This window comes from Podarcis pityusensis (assembly GCF_964106645.2).
Source record: "Podarcis pityusensis genome assembly, chromosome: 8".
In the NCBI taxonomy this organism is placed as follows: Eukaryota; Metazoa; Chordata; class Lepidosauria; order Squamata; family Lacertidae; genus Podarcis; species Podarcis pityusensis.
In genome coordinates this window covers 9,582,164-9,600,581 of record NC_138033.1, presented here as the reverse complement: position 1 = coordinate 9,600,581, position 18,418 = coordinate 9,582,164, and the positions used below count along the sequence as shown (strand labels likewise).

Genomic DNA, 18,418 nt, shown 5'->3' with positions numbered 1-18,418 from the left:
TCAATATTTTAATGTTGTATTTTAATTTTGTTTTTAAGTTGTAATCATTCAACTTGTTTTTATTATTGCTTGTTAGCCGCCCTGAGCCCGGCCTTGGCTGGGAAGGGCGGGGTATAAATAAAAATTATTATTATTATTATTATTATTATTATTATTAATACTTTGCCCTGGCTTTTGAGACTTGAGGTGTTTATTTTTTGGACCCCACCTTATTTCTGTGACTGCAAGTTTTTTTGAAACAGTTTTAAACATTGTATTTTAATGTTGTAACGCGCCCCTGGACCTTAGAGTGAAGGATGGGTTGCTAATAATAAGAATGGGTTCAGATTTCTCTGTGGATTGCTGTTTCCATGTGCACATTTGGCTTCCCTCATCCATACATAGGCACTTTCAATTTTATGTCTCCAAAATCTATGTCAATGTTTCCCATTCCCACTAGTGGCCGGTGTGCTTGGTGAAATATATTTGCATTGTCTGTTGCTGTCCCCTCCCCTAAATCGGCACTTTTCCGTCCACCATAACTTCTAGAAACCTCAGATCCATTATGGGCATGCCTGCAAGTATTTGTTGATTTTATTTTTTTAAGGAGAGGACTGATCTGTTGCAAAAGGTATTTTCTTGGAGCAATAATGGTTTCTTTCTTCCTAATGTTCACAGACTCTTCAGAATCCATATGCAAGAGGCCATGAAAGCTCAGACTCGTTTTTATATACTAGTCAACAATATTTATTCCACAAATATTAAGTTGCATTCTCTTTTATTTTATTGTAAGTAGACAAGGTATAGCAATTTATAATCCTTTTAAAAAATAAATTTGTTTTCTGTTCTGTGTCGTCTTTCTGAGCATTGTCTTCTCTTTTCCCCTCTTTTTGTTTTGTTCCTGTACAAAAAAAAAAAACACACAACCACACACAATTTTAAAAAATGCAAATGAGTTACCGGCACCACAGGTATTCCCCATTCATCACAGTCCTACAAAGTGGTCCAGAATGATACTCTGACTGATTGCATCAGCCACCACCAAGAGATCCAGGAGATTCATCAGGGTCTCAGCCTCCCTTGTCTTCCAGGGAAGATCATCCACTGGAGCAAGGAGAACCAATGTTGTGTAGGTTGCCATACCTCCAGAATTTCCTGGACATACTCAGTATTCAGCCCTCATAAACAGCGTCTGGGCAGAAATCGCTTAAATGTCCAGGAAAATCTGGCCATATGGCAGCCATGTTGGTAGTGTGTCCGGATTTCCACTTTTTGAAATATGGCAACCCTATTGTTGTACCCGCTACACGTTTTGAACTACAACTCCCAACAGCCCCAGCAAGCCTGGCCAATGTAGAGAATTATGGGAGTTGTAGTCCAAAACATCTGGAAGGCATTACATTGGCTACCCCTGCCCTACAGAAGGCAGAGCAGTTTAAGATTTCAAAACTAGGATAGACATCACAACAGAACAGATCCAAATAACCTGCCTTCATCCAAGCGTACGTAGCAGTCACGTTGTCCTGATACATCAGATTTGGCCAGGGTCAAATGATTTGACACTGGTCAGTAGTATCAGTAGGACTAAGGTGTTCCTTTAAGAGAGGTCTGACTGACTACTGCAGACTTTCCTCCTCCAACAAACCTTTTAAGCTGAGTTCGCTCCCAGTCTGCATCTGTACTGGAATTATTTTCAATGTGTTTTTATTGCTTTATCACTTGTTGCTCTGCAAATCTGTCTCCTTTGGGAGGAAGGGTGGGAGATATCAATGTAATAAATAAATAAACTTGCCCAACAACAGTTCCTTTAAGATTAGATTGCCTCATTTCAAAGGACTTCTCTTTAACTGACAAACGGCTGTTTTCCTTACCGTAAGCAAGAGAAACCACGTTGACAAGTTTTAAACGGGGAAGGATTAAGAAGCTTTAAAAACCTGCAACTCACCCTAAGAGACCCTCTGCAAGTTGACATCCCCTTTGATCTCCAGAGCCCGGGCGCTAAAAAAGGGAATCCGGTGGACGTATTTCAGGAAGTCTTTACTATTGACAGTTACCTAGGGAAAGAATAGAACAAGAAAGTGACAGCACAGGCAGATTTAGGGCAGCACAATCGGTACCTCCACATAGGGTGCTGAGCAATTGTCATCTAAGACATGTGCCCTCTCTGAGGGGTGTGTGGAGGGTGGTGACATGAGAATGGGCCTTTTCGGTGATGGCTCCCTGCTTGTGGAATGCTCTCCCTAGGGAGGCCGGCCTTACAGCATCATTATACAGTGGTACCTCGGTTTAAGAACAGCCCTGTTTACAAACTATTCGGTATACGAACTCCGCAAAACCGGAAGTAGTGTCCCGGTTAGCAAACTTTACCTCTGTCTTAGAATGGAAGCCAAACAGTGGAAGGGCACCAGCGGCGGGAGGTCTCATTAGGGAAAGCGCGCTTCAGTTTAAGAACAGCTTTGGTTGAAGAATGGACCTCCGGAACGGATTAAGTTCGTAAACTGAGGTACCACTGTATATCTTTATGCAACAACATTTTTTTTCGCCCAGGCTTTTGCATGTAAATTTGGAGGGTTTCAGACATTTGTTGTCTCTTTTTAGTGGGTGAGATGTGTTAATCCTGCGAAAAAGCTACTAATGAGTAGAAATAATAATAACTATCATAATAATGACTACCACTAGGAGTCAGTAAAGTTGTTTTGATACAGGAGCGAGAGGTCTCATCGCCTAGCTCCCATTAGCAGCCTCGCTGCGATGTTCTCAGCTAGCTGCTGCCTCTGAACTGTCTTCAAAGGCAGCCGCACGTGGCCAGATTCTCTCTGTCCAAAAGAAATCATTGTTAGGAAGCCAGTCTCAGAAATGCTTCATGCCTCAGAGGCTATTTGCACCTCCAGTGACAAAGATGAGTTCACTAGGAAGATGAATTCATACTTTGAAACATACTTTAGATAGGAGAGGGAAACGTGCCTTATCTAATATATTAACATTAGGGGCTGTGTGTTTTCCGAAAACAAGGAGTAAAGGTAGCTCAGAGCATGTTTGCATTTGCTCATCCTTGAGAGTATTTGGGGATGCGAAAGAATAGAGGGAGAAGCAAACTCAGAAGCTTTATGCTCATCTATGCTCTTGAGAGTCCCATGGACTGCAAGAAGATCAAACCTATCCAATCTGAAGGAAATCAGCCCTGAGTGCTCACTGGAAGGACAGATCCTGAAGCTGAGGCTCCAATACTTTGGCCACCTCATGAGAAGAGAAGACTCCCTGGAAAAGACCCTGATGTTGGGAAAGATGGAGGGCACAAGGAGAATGTCTAAATGCAGGGCTTTTTTTTCAATCGGAACTAACCAGAACTCAGTTCCAGCATCTCTCAAGAGGGCGCCATTGCCATTCTAAGAGAACGAGGGGGCGTTCATGGTGAGTTCTGGCACCTCTTTTTCTAGAAAAATAGCACTGCCTAAGCATAAAGCCGGGACACGGGTGGCGCTGTGGGTTAAACCACAGAGCCTAGGACTTGCCGATCAGAAGGTCGGCAGTTCGAATCCCCGTGACGGGGTGAGCTCCCGTTGCTTGGTCCCTGCTCCTCGAAAGCACTTCAAAGTGCAAGTAGATAAATAGGTACCGCTCTGGCGGGAAGGTAAACGGTGTTTCCGTGCGCTGCTCTGGTTCGCCAGAAGCGGCTTAGTCATGCTGGTCACATGACCCGGAAGCTGTACGCCGGCTGCCTCGGCCAATAAAGCGAGATGAGCGCCACCACCCCAGAGTCGGTCACGACTGGACCTAATGGTCAGGAGCCACTTTACCACTTTACTTTACTAAACATAAAGCCATCTTGCCCGTTACAGAAAAAGTAAAGCCATCTTGAGCCACGAGAATTAAAAGCCCACAGGCCATGAGAAGACTGTTTGATGAAGAATAGATATGCCCCGCTGGCAGCCTCACCCTGTACAGTCGCTCATGACATCGATGATCATCATAAAAGTGGCCCCTGCCTCGAAAGGAATGGGCCAGCGTTCCTCTTTTCCCCAACCTCCGTTTTGCTTCGTATTGCAGACCACCTCGTTTTCGTTCATCCGTGGGTTGAAGTGGAAGACGATGTCGCCATTCTCGCCCAACAGATTAACAGTGAACGCGAACCTGAAATGTGATATTGACACTGATGCTGCGCGGGAGGAGATGGTACTGAAGGGAAAGGTGAGGTGAGGGGGGTTAATAGCGGAGGGGTAGTGGGAGAAAAGGGTAGTTTGAGGCTGAATTTAGAAAGGATGTCCTGAAACTCACCTTAGAACGATAGAATCAAAGTTGTAAGGGACCCTGAGGATCATCTAGTCCAACCCCTTGAAATGCAGGAATGTGCAAATGTCCCATATGGGGATCAAATCAGCAACCTTGGCATTATCAGCGCCATGCTCTAACCAACTCAGCTACCCAGACTTTGGGATAGGATGGGCCATTAAAGCTTATTAAATACATACTGGTGTATAGTGCTAGGGAAACTACTTAATGCAAAGATGGCTGTAGTTTTCACCTCCTTAAAATGTGTAGCATTTCAATGCACACAAGTATCTGCTTAAAAAAAAGGGGTGGTGAAATATACTCGGAGTCGAGAGTGGATTTCATGCTCTTTATTCCCCTCATAGTGGTGAGGAGGAATGGAATTTCCCCCACAATATCTGCTTTATATACATTATTTACACAATGGGCTGCACGTGATGGGCTAATTCCGGGATTCTGCTGTAGGCCAATCAGGTTGTGGATTCACTTCCACCTGGAGCTGGATTGGGTGGCTCCTGCGGACCAATCAGACTGCTGCATTGTTCTAGGACCAATCAGACTGCTGCATTCTGAATCCTGTTGTTCTAGGGCCAATCAGACTGCTGCATTTGGGATCCCATTCAACTCAGTGCATAACAGGTGGGGAGGTTTCCTCACCCCGAGGGCCACATTTGCTTTCTGGACAACCTTCTGAGTGCCACCCCCCAGTGGTGGGCAGGGCCAGAGGCAAAATGGAGGAAGGAGTTGTACTTATTTAGTAATATAGTTTTACCTGTTGCGCAGCAGATTAGTTTCTCCACCAGCCTTCACCAGCCTGGTGTCCTCCAGATACTGTGGGACAGCACCGGGTTGTTGAAAGCTGTCCTCCATCCGCTCACCCATCCATCCCCATCCTTTACCCAGGGAAGCAGAAAATGCATGATCAGAGTTTGAGGGCCAATTCCAGCCAGGCAAAAACACTCTGGATATGAAGCAGGGCCAGTGAACAGTGTGGCCTGTGGAGAGCTCCAAGGGCCAAATGCAGAGGCCTGGAGGGCCGCATCCGGACCCCAGGTCTGAGTCCCCCATAGTAAATTGTCACAGAGTGGTGGTGTGATGTGTAGCCAGTGCAAAAAAAAAAAAAAGTGACCTTTTAACAGCTGCACAGAAGAATTCTGGTAAGTGTGATTTGTCCTGAAGGGGTGGAAAAAGTTGTGACAAGTATGGACACCCTGCAAGGGAACATTGGGCAGGGAGCAGCTATAGAATAAACTCTAGCTTTCTTTTAAAAATAACAACTTTTGATAGCAGTCATTATTGAAAGGAAGTTTTGACCAGTACAGGCTTTTTAGTCCCAGCACTTTCCTCAGGAAGACCCAAATTTCACCCCTGAATCGGAGCAACTGGAAATAGGGTTTTCTGGGGATTGCCATTTGCTCCAATTCACTTGGGTTTTCCCAGGTAAAACATGGGTTTTCCCAGGGAAAACCTGAGGACACAACAAACAAACACTCGAACACAGAGCTGGAAAGCTTGGGCAGTTGCCTCGAAAGCATGAAAGCAAAGGTGAGTGTGAATGAGCCCTCAGTGCTGCTCATAGTATCTTTTCTATGTGACAAAAAGTCAAAATATAGTCTGAAGAGTTAATCTCAGTGTGGTAGAGGGTTTGGGCTCCCTAAGATAACTTTCTGACTTCAGCCTGGGAAATTCTTTAGTAATAGAAGAAAGATTGGTGTAGGAGGGGTAAGGGCATTTCTTGAGGGAGGGAGGGCATGGGAGACAAAGAGGAGACACACAAACCCTTTTGCAGAATGCAAGACCTGTCCTATGATGCAAATCGACATCCCTCCACGCAAGGGCGCGTGAAAGTATTGCAGAAAGGGAACACTCTGTGGAGCAGAAAAACAAAAATCATCACATCCTTGTTCCTATTCTCCAAAATGAACTATACATTTATCATCATCATCTATTATAAATCTCTACTGGAAGTAAAGGTAAAGGTAAAGGGACCCCTGACCACTAGGTCCAGTCGCGACAACTCTTGGGTTGCAGCGCTCATCTTGCTTTATTGGCCGAAGGAGCCGGCGTACAACTTCCAGGTCATGTGGCCAGCATGACTAAGCCGCTTCTGGCGAACCAGAGCAGTGCACGAAAACGCCGTTTACCTTCCCACCGGAGCGGTACCTATTTATCTACTTGCGCTTGATGTGCTTTTGAACTGCTAGGTTGGCAGGAGCAGGGACCGAGCAACGGGAGCTCACCCCGTCGCAGGGATTCGGACCGCCGACCTTCTGATCAGCAAGACCTAGGCTCTGTGGTTTAACCCACAGCGCTACCCGCGTCCCCTACTGGAAGTAGTTAAGTTTTAAAAATCAGGAGGCTGCTTCTCAAATATGCACACTTGGTCCTAGAGTTGGGGACACCCTAGGCAGAGACCTTAACTTGGGAATAAACTTAAAGCCCCTAGGGGACCTCAGCTGGGGAGCAAGGGTTAATTCCTCCTCCATGCCCACCACAGTCCCAAAAATTATCAGGCCTCCCAGCTAATGCTATTCTGTTGGCTTTGGGGTTGGAGGGAGCCCAGCATGTTAAATGCAAAAATGCATTTAACACATAGCAGTCAACATTTCCCTTTTTAAAAGGGAAATTCCCTTATTCCAAATAGGATTCCTCGCAAGAAAAGGGAAAAGTTGACAGCTATGATTTAACCTCCTCCTCTGATTTGGAGAGGAGGAAGGAATGTGAGCCACATCACTGCTGAGGTTAACTGGAAGTCAGCGGTTAGGATTTGCCATCAGGAAGAACTTTCTGGTGGTAAAAGCTTTTCGATAGCGGAACGGACGCGCTCAGAAGGTGGTGGACTCTCATTCCTTGGCGGTTTTTAAGCAGAGGTTGCCTGGCCATCTGTCATGGGTGCTTCAGTTGAGATTTCTGCATTGCGGGGGTTGGACTAGATGACCCTCAGGGTCCCTTCCAGCTGAACCATTCTGTTATTCTATTATCTTAGCTTTCCCTTCCCCGCCCCCTTTACTGTGCCTTGAACAGCAGCCTGGCAGACAAAATATTTAAGGAGGCAAGCTTTTCCCATCACCCAATTACATGCCATAAACCCTGCTGGGATCCTTTGCAGATGACTGCAGTGCCAGGAGACAGACAGTCAGGTCGTGTATCCACAGCAGTGATTAGAGCAGGAATGACCAATAAAACAAAAAAGCAGGCACTGTAACTCTTCAGCCATTTGACTGTTCCCCCGATGGCACTTTCGTCCATTGTCCCGCCAGGCAGATGGATGACAACTTCAATTCCATGACAACGCTCTGTCTACTTAGTTTCTGCATTTCCTATATGTTTGAATCTGATCCTAGTTGCAGGTCGCCATTCCATCTGCAAGCTTGGTCAGGTTGCCTGCAAAAACTCTGCTGCGAAGGAGGCAGGAAAGGGACTGTAAATCTGCTTGGTCACTTCTTTAGAGATCTGCTTTAGAGATCTGCCTCACCGTATGAGATGCATGCTGTCATTTAGAAAGCTCCAGCCCACGCCACCCTTCTTCCCATTGCAATCCCAAAAGCTTTCATCTATTAAACATCTTATTTCTATACTCACTGGATGCAAAATAGGTGAGGAGAAAGCCATCTTATAGCACTTGCTGGAACTGACCGAATGAGTCTCCACCTTTTTCTGCCCTCCAAAAACGCAACGAAAGGAGATGTTTATATAGAATTAAGTTTCATTTCCTCAGGAAGCCAAACGTGTGAAAGCAAAACCACCAGGACTTTGTTTACCTTTAAATGAGATGGTTCTTAGAAATCTGCTTTGCTGCACGAGCATTTTTACCCACCTGCACTACATTGCCCTGTGACTGGTGTCAGCAATTTCAGAAAGCTGATAGAACTGTGGCTTTTACTTTTTAAAAAAATACTATTGTTTGATGACATACCTCTATGCTCTTTGGAAGCCCAGACCACTTACTTGAATTGCTATGATTTTTCCTTTTATTTGTGATTATTTATTGGGGAAACAAAGTGCTTTCATTCATTAGGAAGCCGTTTTTAAAATTTAAATTTGAATAAATGTTTATGGGTATTGATGCTTTGTTGTTTATAATAATAAATGTGAGAGAAACGGGATTCTTTCTGGGTTAGAAAGTTTGCACAAGTATTAAGGGAACATTGGGCAGGGAGGAGATATAGAATAAACTTTAGTTTTCTTTTTAAAAGAACAACTTGCGTGAGCAGTCATTATTGAAAGGAAGGGTGTCGCTTACAAATACTGAAGATGTATGGTTCTGTTACTGTTTGTATGGTTATGCATTAAGATAGTTTGTACATATGTTCATGATAAATCTATGTATATATTGAAGAAAGAAACGTAACGTACTGCATTCTGTGAATCAATGTAACGTCTTCTGGGAAGGTTCCACCTTCTGTATCATGTGTGTTACATCAGTGGAGTTTGCTGCCTTCTTAGTAGTTTGGTTTTTGTTCGACTTTATATTCAGCTGAACACCAAAATGCGTAGCTAACCCAGGGACAGGGAACATTCCCCACTGAGCAATCATCTGTGGGTTGAGCACAAGCCAGTGATGGTCAGGGCCAGAGGCAACAGCGAACATAGCAACAAATCTTAATTCTACCTTCACACCGTACACAAGAACGTAAGAGGAGCCTACTGGAACAATCCAATGGCCCATCTAGTCCAGCATCCTGTGGTCACAGTGGCCACCCAGATACCTGTGAGAAACCAGCAAGCGGGACCCGAGCACAAGAACATTCTCCCCTCCTGTAGTTTCCAACAGCTGGTATTCAAAAGTAATATTGCCTCACTGTGGAGGTGGAGAATAGCCATCATAGAATCATACAATTGTAGAGCTGGAAAGAACACCAAAGGACATCTAGTCCAACCATCATCTTTTTTACCTCTGGGGCACATCTCAGGGCCAAGTCTCTGTGATTTATTCTAGCCTAAGTATTCTTGTGGGGAACATTTGTTTAAAGGTGGATGAGGGCCGATATAAATCTAAACAACTTGTAATGTTGCTCTCCGCTGCACATGTTCCAGCTTGTCAATATCCTTCTGAAATTGTGGTGCCCAGATATGGATACAGTACTCCAGGTGTGGTCTGACCAAGGCAGGAGTGGTACTATTGCCTCCCTTGAATAAAACCTAGAATAGTGTTAGGAGGTTTTTTGCTGCTGCATCACACTGTTGACTCATGTTCAGCTTGTGATCCACTAAGACCTCTCTGTCCTTTTCACATGTACTGCTAGTAAGCCAGGTGTCCCCCATCTTATATTGGTGCCACTGGTTCTTGCTGCCTAAGTGCAGAACCTTGCATTTGTCCCTGTTGAAATTCATTTTGTTAGCTTGTGTCCAGGTCTCCAATCTGTTAAGGTCATTTTAAATCCCGATTCTGTCTTCTGCGACATTAGCTACCCCTCCTAGTTTGGTGTCATCTTCAAATTTGATGAGCATCCCCTCAATTCCTTCATCCAAGACACTGAGCAACAATAGGCCTAGGACAGAACCCTGCGACACCCCAGTTGTCACTTTTTTCCAGGATGATGAGGAACCATCTTGAGACCAGGGCCCTGCGGGATCTGATCTCTTTCCGCAGGGCCTGTAAGACAGAGTTGTTCCACCTGGCCTTTGGCTCAGAATCAGTTTGATTCCCTCCCCCTTTTTCTTTTTTCTTTTTCCTTTCTCCTCCTATTATGAGATTGCTCCCTAATTGTTTTAATGTTGTATCTTAATTTTTTAAATTGTATTTTATTCAACTTGTTTTTATTATTGGTTGTTAGCCGCCATGAGCCCGGTCTTGGCTGGGGACGGCGGGGTATAAATAAAAATTTATTATTATTATTATTAATGAGCAATCTTTGGGTTCAGTCACTCAACCAGCTATGAAAAAAACTGAAAACCAAATGACCACTAGGCCCAGATGGTGTTTCTTCAAATTTCTACAAGAAGTTTAAAGATTTGATTTTTCCTTTTTTAATTATTTTATTTTAAAAAAATGGAATGGTGAAGAAATCATCTCAAATAATTATGCTTACAAAACTAGAATGTTTATAATCTTTTTTATTTTTGTCTGTTATAATTGTTCTCTTTCTTTTATATACATTATAAAATGAAATAATAAAAAAACTTTACAAAAAGAGAGTAAAATTAAATAAACACTTTTAAATCTACAATATATTAGACATCTTACAGCTGTGATTCCTGCACTGCAGGAGGGTGGACTAGATGATCCTCGTGGTCACTTCCAACTCTATGATTCTATGACTGGCAAGCATCAAGGCCCTATATAAAAAGCTATGATTTGACTTAAATGTCTAATGCAAACAAACAGGAGCACAGGGAGGATGAGGAAGAGTAAGGGGGGTTTCTTTGGAAAATCAGAGGACAGCAGTCACTGGATATTTCCAATGATAGCATGCATTGAATGAGTGGTTAGATTCGTGCTTCTCCCATTTATTTTACCAGCTATATCAGGGATGGTCATCTGGTCCACAGTGCCTTTGAATCTGGCCTACTGCCTCCCATTCTCAAACCTGTCCCACCATGCAACAATAATTACGCTTAGATAAAAAGCTTCCATTTTCTATTTTGCTAATTCCTTTCTGTGAAGTTTCTGTATTTCCTAAACAGTGAAAATGAAGATGAACTTTTCATAATAAAACAAAAACTAAGCATTTCCCCCTTTTTGTTTTTGCATGGCAAGCATTTTCTTTGAACATGGCTATGTACACATTGCCATATACAGTGGTACCTCGGGTTAAGTACTTAATTCGTTCCGGAGGTCTGTTCTTAACCTGAAACTGTTCTTAACCTGAAGCACCACTTTAGCTAATGGGGCCTCCCACTGCTGCCACACCACCGCCACGTGATTTCTTTTCTCATCCTGAAGCAAAATTCTTAACCCGAGGTACTATTTCTGGGTTGGTGGAGTCTGTAACCTGAAGCATATGTAACCTGAAGCGTATGTAACCTGAGGTACCACTGTACTCTGGCAATCCCACAGCTGGCATCTGAAGCCGTGTACACATGATATCAGCAAGGTTTTTAGCAGGGGCAATTAGAATAAGATCTATGATTTGATTATTGACGTAAACCCCCAAAATGTATTTTCCATAGTTAAGTTTTTACCTCTATCTTCAGTACATTTTATTTTATTGCTATGGCTAGCCGCTGATGCAAATAAAGATTCTTCTGCTACATATTATCAGCCACAATCCATATCTATCATGTAGTTTCTTGATAAATGCTGCTGTTTGATGTGTCTTCCCTCATCCCAGCTTCCATCCAGTTTCAGGATGTAAGCCATGGTTAAGCTGAGGTGTGTACATTTGAGACAGCCATTGTACATGCACAGATGACAGCTTTATAAATGGGATTTGGAGGGATTGCAGGCTCAGGAAAACCAAACAGATAATGCTCCTCTGGTGAAGACATCCCTGCCCCCTCTCTAGTGTGTACTGCCATGTGCAAAAGCAACTTGAAATGCGGTAGGTAGAGGGAATGAGCTTGCAGTAGTTTAAGCTGCTAATGACCCCCAGCTTTAAGTCTGAACTTTACAATGACCTGGAGAACCAAAAGTTCTAAAGGTTTCTTTTCCTTTTGTTATTGCATGACAAAAAAAATTCAGGACAGTCCACTCTTGTTTGCGAGAAAGTTAAAATCTTGCTATATAAGGACATGTTGGAAGGAGAAAATGAAACAAAGAACTCTTGAACTTCCTCTCCAGGTCATGTGAAAGTGCAACTCTTGCAAGGAAAATGAAAGATGAATTACGGTAACTATCCATGGCTCGTACAGTGGTACCTCTGGTTACATACGCTTCAGGTTACATACACTTCAGGTTACAGACTCCTCTAACCCAGAAAAAGTGCTTCAGGTTAAGAACTTTGCTTCAGGATGAGAACAGAAATTGTGCTCCGGCGGCGCAGTGGCAGCAGGAGGCCCCATTAGCTAAAGTGGTGCTTCAGGTTAAGAACAGTTTCAGGTTAAGTACAGACCTCCGGAACGAATTAAGTACTTAACCTGAGGTACCACTGTATTGGGTTATTTTGGAAATAACTGCAGCCCTATCTCCCTAAATCCAGAAGCAGTTGGGCTAATTGCCTAGCCAAAGTGGAGTTTCACGCGCACACATGCATACAAACACAATGGACAGTCTGTGATGATCACTTGCAACAATCCTGCCAGATCCCTGGCAGTTTCATGTGGTCAGTAGACATCTGTCCTGAGTGACCTGGGTCCATAAAATCCTTAAACAGGATGCACCATCCATGGGCAAAAAACAGGGGCATGTGGTGGAGTCCCTCAGTAAAGGTAAAGGTAAAGGGACCCCTGACCATTAGGTCCAGTCGTGGCCGACTCTGGGGTTGCGGCACTCATCTCGCTTTACCGGCCGAGGGAGCCGGCGTACAGCTTCCGGGTCATGTGGCCAGCATGACTAAGCTGCTTCTGGCAAACTAGAGCAGCGCACGGAAACACTGTTTACCTTCCCACCAGAGCGGTACCTATTTATCTAATTGCACTTTGACGTGCTTTCGAACTGCTAGGTTGGCAGGATCAGGGACCGAGCAACAGGAGCTCACCCCATCGCGGGGATTCGAACCACTGACCTTCTGATCAGCAAGTCCTAGGCTCTGTGGTTTAACCCACAGCGCCACCCGCGTCCCGGAGTCCCTCAGGACCCTTAATGCAAGAAGGTCTTCTGCAAGGAAGTGACCTTTCCTCTCAACCAGCAGTTTCCAATGGTGCAGCTATAAAATACAGCCAGAGATTAGGGGCCACTCTTGCAACTTTGCAAATCTATCAGCTTTTGACAACTATATCTGCTCAGGAGAATTCCCATAAATTTATTTATACTCCTAAATATTCCATTAGTTGTCTCATCTGAAATACAAAGTGGCAGAGACTGATACAGCATTTTATACAGAAGAAAAACCATAAAGGGCAGCTGCCAAAACTGTATTTAAAAAACCAAGCAGTGGATTATGGCAGCACCTAGCAGAAAGAGCTGTTGTTAGGCAACAAAATTGTTTAAAAATGGTTTAAAGAAGATCCAATACTGGAGGGCAGAATAATTAATCATAACGAAAAAGCTTAAATATGGTTTAAAGAAAACTACTGGGAACTTAAATTTGAAATTCTTCCCTTAGTATAAGAACCTGGTATGAAATTAAAGACAGAATATCTATGGGTCTGTCATCCTTAACTTCCCCATTTTATAATGAATTTCTAAATCTGGAATAAATGGTAGTTAAATACTTCAAGCAATGGGAAAATACTGGTTTAGAAAGCATAAAGATGTTGCGGGGTCATCATTCTGACAAGGTTGAGGAGGTTGTGAGTGCTATGAAATGAAGGAGACCTCCACTCTTCCAGTATTTCAAATTAGAGGTGTGATCTCCTTTCTGATACAAAAACATGTGGAAGTCAGGAAAGAGAACAATTGTGAAACTCTATTATCTCTTAGTTGGATAAAGATGTAACTTCAAGACTGAATTTCAATTTTAAGACTGGTTAAACTTGGATCGGAATCAGATAGAGAAAACAGGTGCAAGATTTGGATCAAAGAATAATCAGGAAACAATGGAACTGGATTTGGAATAACTTCTAATATAATTTCAGCAGACCTAAAAGAGAACCAATGGTCCATCTAGCCAGTGTTCGCCACCTTGAGTTCCTTAGAGAAAAAAGGTGGGATATACAGTGGTACCTCGGGTTAAGAACTTAATTCGTTCTGGAGGTCCGTTCTTAACCTGAAACTGTTCTTAACCTGAGTTATCACTTTAGCTAATGGGGCCTCCTGTTGCCGCCATGCTGCTGCCACACGATTTCTGTTCTCATTCTGAAGCAAAGTTCTTAACCCGAGGTACTATTTCTGGCTTAGCAGAGTCTGTAACCTGAAGCATCTGTAACTCGAGGTACCACTGTATTAGGTCCATAAACTACCATATAGCATACAGTCATACCTCTTGTTACGTTCGGTTCAGGTTACATCTTTTCAGGTTGCATCCCGCGGCGACCCGGAGGTACCAGAATGGGTCCCTTCTGGGTTTGCTGCTTGCGCAAGCGCAGACGCTCAAAATGATGTCACGCTCATGCGCAGAAGCAGCAAATTGCAACCCACGCATGTGCAGGCACAGGTTGCGTTCTGCTCATGTTGCAAATGGGGCTCCGGAACGGATCCCGTTCGCAACCAGAGGTACCACTGTATATTCAGCACAAAAAACAGCGACAATTTGTTGTTGACAAAGGACAGCTGGACATACAAAGGGCCCCATTACCAGTAGCTTAGAGCCTCATCAAACCTAAATCTGGCCCTGCATCTAGCCCAACATCCTGTTTTCACTGCGGCTGAAGAGTTGCCTGCATGGGAAACCAGCAAGCACAAGAGCCCTCTTCCCCTCCAGCGGCTTCCTGCAACTGTGGTGCTTTGTTGTTGTTTAGTCGTGTCCAACTCTTCATGACCCCAGAGCACACCAGGCACTCCTGTCTTCCACTACCTCCCGGAGTTTGGTCAAACTCATGTTCGTAGCTTCAAGAACACTGTCCAACCATCTTGTCCTCTGTTGTCCCCTTCTCCTTGTGCCCTCCATCTTTCCCAACTCCAGGGTCTTTTCCAGGGAGTCTTCTGTTCTCATGAGGTGGCCAAAGTATTGGAGCCTCCGTTCCACATTTGCAAGAACTCTGATTGCGTAGCGTGGCGGCCCCTGCCCTTTGGAACTACCTGCCTATTGAGATACAGAAGGCGCCTTCACCACATTCTTTTCGGTGCCTGCTAAAAGCATTCCTGTTTGGGCAATGCTACCCAGATGCTTAGGAAGGCATCGAATCATAACTTCTAAGAGCTGGAAGGTCATCTCGCCCAAACCCCTGCAACGCAGGCATCTCAACTAAAGCACCCATGCAAACTCCGCTTAAAAACCTCCAAGGGAGGAGTGTCCACAGCTTCCAGAGACCATGCCACTGTCAAACAGCTCTTAATGTCAGAAAGTAAGTCGACGAGGTCATTTTAATCCGTGTTAGCATGTTAACTTTGGCGTGTTTTAAAGTACGGTTGTAGATTTTTGGTTTCTTTGTAATTCGCTTTGAGGGTGACTGTGCGTTTACGATGAAGCGGTGTATAAATTCTATGAAATCAAGTAAGTATGTAATGAATGATGCTTTACAGGGTTAAAGAAAAGGGGAAATGACGTAAAAAAAGTATAAAGATAGTAGTAATCTACATTAGACACAACAATTTAGAAAGAGTAAATTTTTTGAGGTCTTAGAACAAAGGAAGTCAATATGTGTTGTATGTAATGTGGTGTATGTAATGACTAGATTAGAATGAAGATAATGGTTTTATTTGTAGATGTATGCTTTTTTGTTTTCTTTTTTGTGTGTTCTGTTTTTCTTTCTTGTTTGTACAGTATTATTTTGGATTCAATGTTTGTAAGTTTTGTAATTTTTGTTGTAACTCTGCATTGAAAATAAAAAATAATAATAATAAAGAAATTAAGTAAGTGCGTCTTTTGGCCCAACCGTTGAGCTCTTCCCCTTCTCCGCCCCGCCCTTTAGAGCTCAACAAACTTCACTAGCGCTGAGGTAAACGCGCTTTGCACCAGCCGAGCGGCCCCTTTTATAGCCTCTCCTCAGCTCAAAACTTTTCGACGCTTGGGCTCGCGAAGGGAGGGAAGGCGAAGACGGCGAGGCGGAGGCGAGAGAGGATTGGCTGAGAGAAGAGGACGGCTCGCGCCAGCCTTCAGCCGCCAGCGCGCATGCGCTACGTGCTGCTTTTTTTTTTTAACCTCCAAACATAAATCGAAGCGCTGCTGCGGCACGTGATCCGTCGGTGTCACGTGACCAGCTCAAAGGTGGAGACGCTTCTTCCTGATCGAAAGGTTGAGTTTGGAATTTTTTTGGAAGGGGGGTATGCCGTACGTAAGGCAGGAGGAGCAGTATTAATAATAGCAGCAGCTGCATATATATATATATATATATATAGAGAGAGAGAGAGAGAGAGAGAGAGAGAGTAGCTGCAGTTTTGTGTGCATTTACTTCAGGATAAAGCTCCCTTGGAGCTAGTGGCGCTTACTTCCGAGTAGCCATCCGTTGGGTCAGGCTGTGAGAGAAAAAAGGGAGGGGAGGGGAGAGGAGAGGAGAGGAGGATGGGGAGGTGTTGCGGCTGGTTCTGCAAGGGGGTCGCACCTTTGCTTGAGCTGGGGTGGCAACGCATCCAGTTTAAAGACTCCTGCATTTTATGGGGCTGGACTAGATGACCCTTGGGTTCCTTTCCAACTGCACAGTTCTCTGATTCTATGAAGTGGGGTGTATGTATGTATGTGTGTGTTGACGTTTCCTATCTGCATTTAGCACCTGGAGTACACACTGAGCAGCCACACAGGTAGCCTGGCCACAGTCTTTCTCGCTATTATTATTACTATTATTATTAATAATATTATTTCATCAGTTGCTTTATCATGCCCAAGGCAACCCAGATCAACTTAAAACTATTTAAGTGAGACATTTGGTATCTCACCGCTGCGGTGAGATGCATTTCCATTTAAGTTACAGTAGGCTTTTATAAGCAAACAGTTTAATAGATATAAATTAGCAAATGCTACACAAATCTTGTTTGTGGTGGTGTGTTAAAAGTAACAACCCTGGGGTAACCTGTGTGAGAGGATTGGGTAATGGTATGCTATCGGGCTGCTGGCATTGTGAGTGTGGAGGAAGTTTCTGGGCAAACTTCCAGGAGCCATATTTCCATGGTGGGCAGAGTGAAAGTGAGAGGCATAAACAGAGTTTGAGGACACCTTCCAGCCGGACAAAAGGAAGATGCGAAGCTGTGGTGTGAGAGGCTTGCCTCCCAGGTCTGAGGTTTCTCACCTCTGTCTCCAACAGTGATTAGACAGCTGTCCCTGAGAAGATGACAAAGAGGGGATGATGGAGGGAGCCACCCATCTTATGTTATCTCATCTGTCAGTACATAGATGGAACTGGTCTCTGGACATGGAGGATTTGTGAAGCAGTTCCCTCATTTTTTGTATAGCCCCCCCTCATCAACCTCCCACATCAACAGCACTGTCTGTACATCCTATTCTTAATTACTGCTCCATAATAGGATATAATCAATTGGGGTTATCCTGGTAGGTTTATCTCCGTCACAAATTCTCAAAATTGAAGTTGCTTTTGTTTCTTTAGGTAATGCAAAAATGACTACCCGGAGGTACAAAACTGTTATTCAGGGAGAAGCCTCAGAGACTGATTCAGAGGAAGAGGTTTATCTGTCCTCCGTACCCCAGGCTTCATGTCCTAACCTTTCCGGCGTAAAAATTGCTGGGGAGGCCTCTGAAACAGATGAGGAGGAAGATGCAAGCCCCTGTAGGCCGAAAGCAGAGCCTAAATTGATCGGCACGGACTTGCCTCCACTGATTGTTTTCAGGAATGAGGATCTGGGGTCCCCCACAGCGGTTGAAGAGAAGCCTGCCCTTCGTATCAGACATCGCGGCCGCTACAGCACTTTGCTACAGCAGAAGCTGATCGAGAGTAATGCCCGCTTGTACTACGATGTCAGCAGCACCGTCAAGCAAGTGTACCAGACTGCTATCAAGGAGATTGGGGCCATAACTGGACAGCTCAGTAACTCCCAAAACGGCATCATTAGCGCATCACACAACATCCGGCTTGTCCTGGAGGACTTGCGTGCTGTTGCAGAAAAGATAGACATCATCACCAGCTGCAACCTGCTGCCTGATATCCAGATAGAGCTACCTCCAGTAAACACCTAGCTGGTTCTAGAACAGTAGCTAGCCAATTAACTGCTTTTTGCAGGCAGTTAAAGGTGTTGAGAGAGAGAGACTGCTGCAACCCTGGCCATAAGGTGCAATAAGAAACTGGAATAGAAGCTTTTGACTCAAAACTTTTGATGCCTAGTGTTTCAATCACACTTGTATATCCTGTAATAATCTTGCCTAAATAGTCCAGCACGGTAGAGGCAAAGAAAATTAAACTGCTCTTGATAAATCTTTTGTTGCGCTTCAAGGTATATTGAATTTTTAAAGCTAATGCTTACCGTATTTATATTCACACCAGCATCTTAAAAGCTTCCATTTCATGTAAAGAAAAAACCTAGTCTGTCTGTCCACACATACCTCTGTTCATCTGTGACATGTGAATAATCTGAGAAAGAGCG

The 18,418-nt window shown here is 44.1% G+C and overlaps 1 protein-coding gene and 2 long non-coding RNA genes across 4 annotated transcripts; 1 reads left to right on the top strand and 2 right to left on the bottom strand.

The window, feature by feature from the left end:
- Positions 1-740: 740 nt before the first annotated feature.
- LOC308484526 lies at positions 741-2,058 on the bottom strand. Its single transcript, XR_013989931.1, has 2 exons — positions 1,925-2,058; positions 741-880 (listed from the first exon to the last, which is right to left on the bottom strand). It is a non-coding gene; the product is annotated as an uncharacterized lncRNA (long non-coding RNA).
- Positions 2,059-3,979: 1,921 nt separating this feature from the next.
- LOC308484525 lies at positions 3,980-8,619 on the bottom strand. Its single transcript, XR_013989930.1, has 4 exons — positions 8,605-8,619; positions 7,831-8,009; positions 6,028-6,116; positions 3,980-4,110 (listed from the first exon to the last, which is right to left on the bottom strand). It is a non-coding gene; the product is annotated as an uncharacterized lncRNA (long non-coding RNA).
- Positions 8,620-16,000: 7,381 nt separating this feature from the next.
- Positions 16,001-18,254, top strand: BLOC1S3 (biogenesis of lysosomal organelles complex 1 subunit 3). 2 transcript variants are annotated; one of them, XM_081019436.1, is made up of 2 exons: positions 16,001-16,124; positions 17,428-18,254. In XM_081019436.1, the coding sequence occupies exon 2, from the start codon at positions 17,439-17,441 to the stop codon at positions 18,012-18,014; it is 576 nt and encodes a 191-aa protein (XP_080875562.1). In that variant the 5' UTR covers positions 16,001-16,124; positions 17,428-17,438; the 3' UTR covers positions 18,015-18,254. The 2 variants fall into 2 exon arrangements, with proteins under 2 accessions (XP_080875562.1, XP_080875563.1); XM_081019437.1 differs by lacking the exon at positions 16,001-16,124 and adding an exon at positions 16,485-16,627.
- Positions 18,255-18,418: the final 164 nt, after the last annotated feature.

Excerpts from the sequence above, each read along its gene's own strand:
- BLOC1S3 (XM_081019436.1), top strand. The coding sequence starts at position 17,439 with ATGACTACCCGGAGGTACAAAACTGTTATTCAGGGAGAAGCCTCAGAG.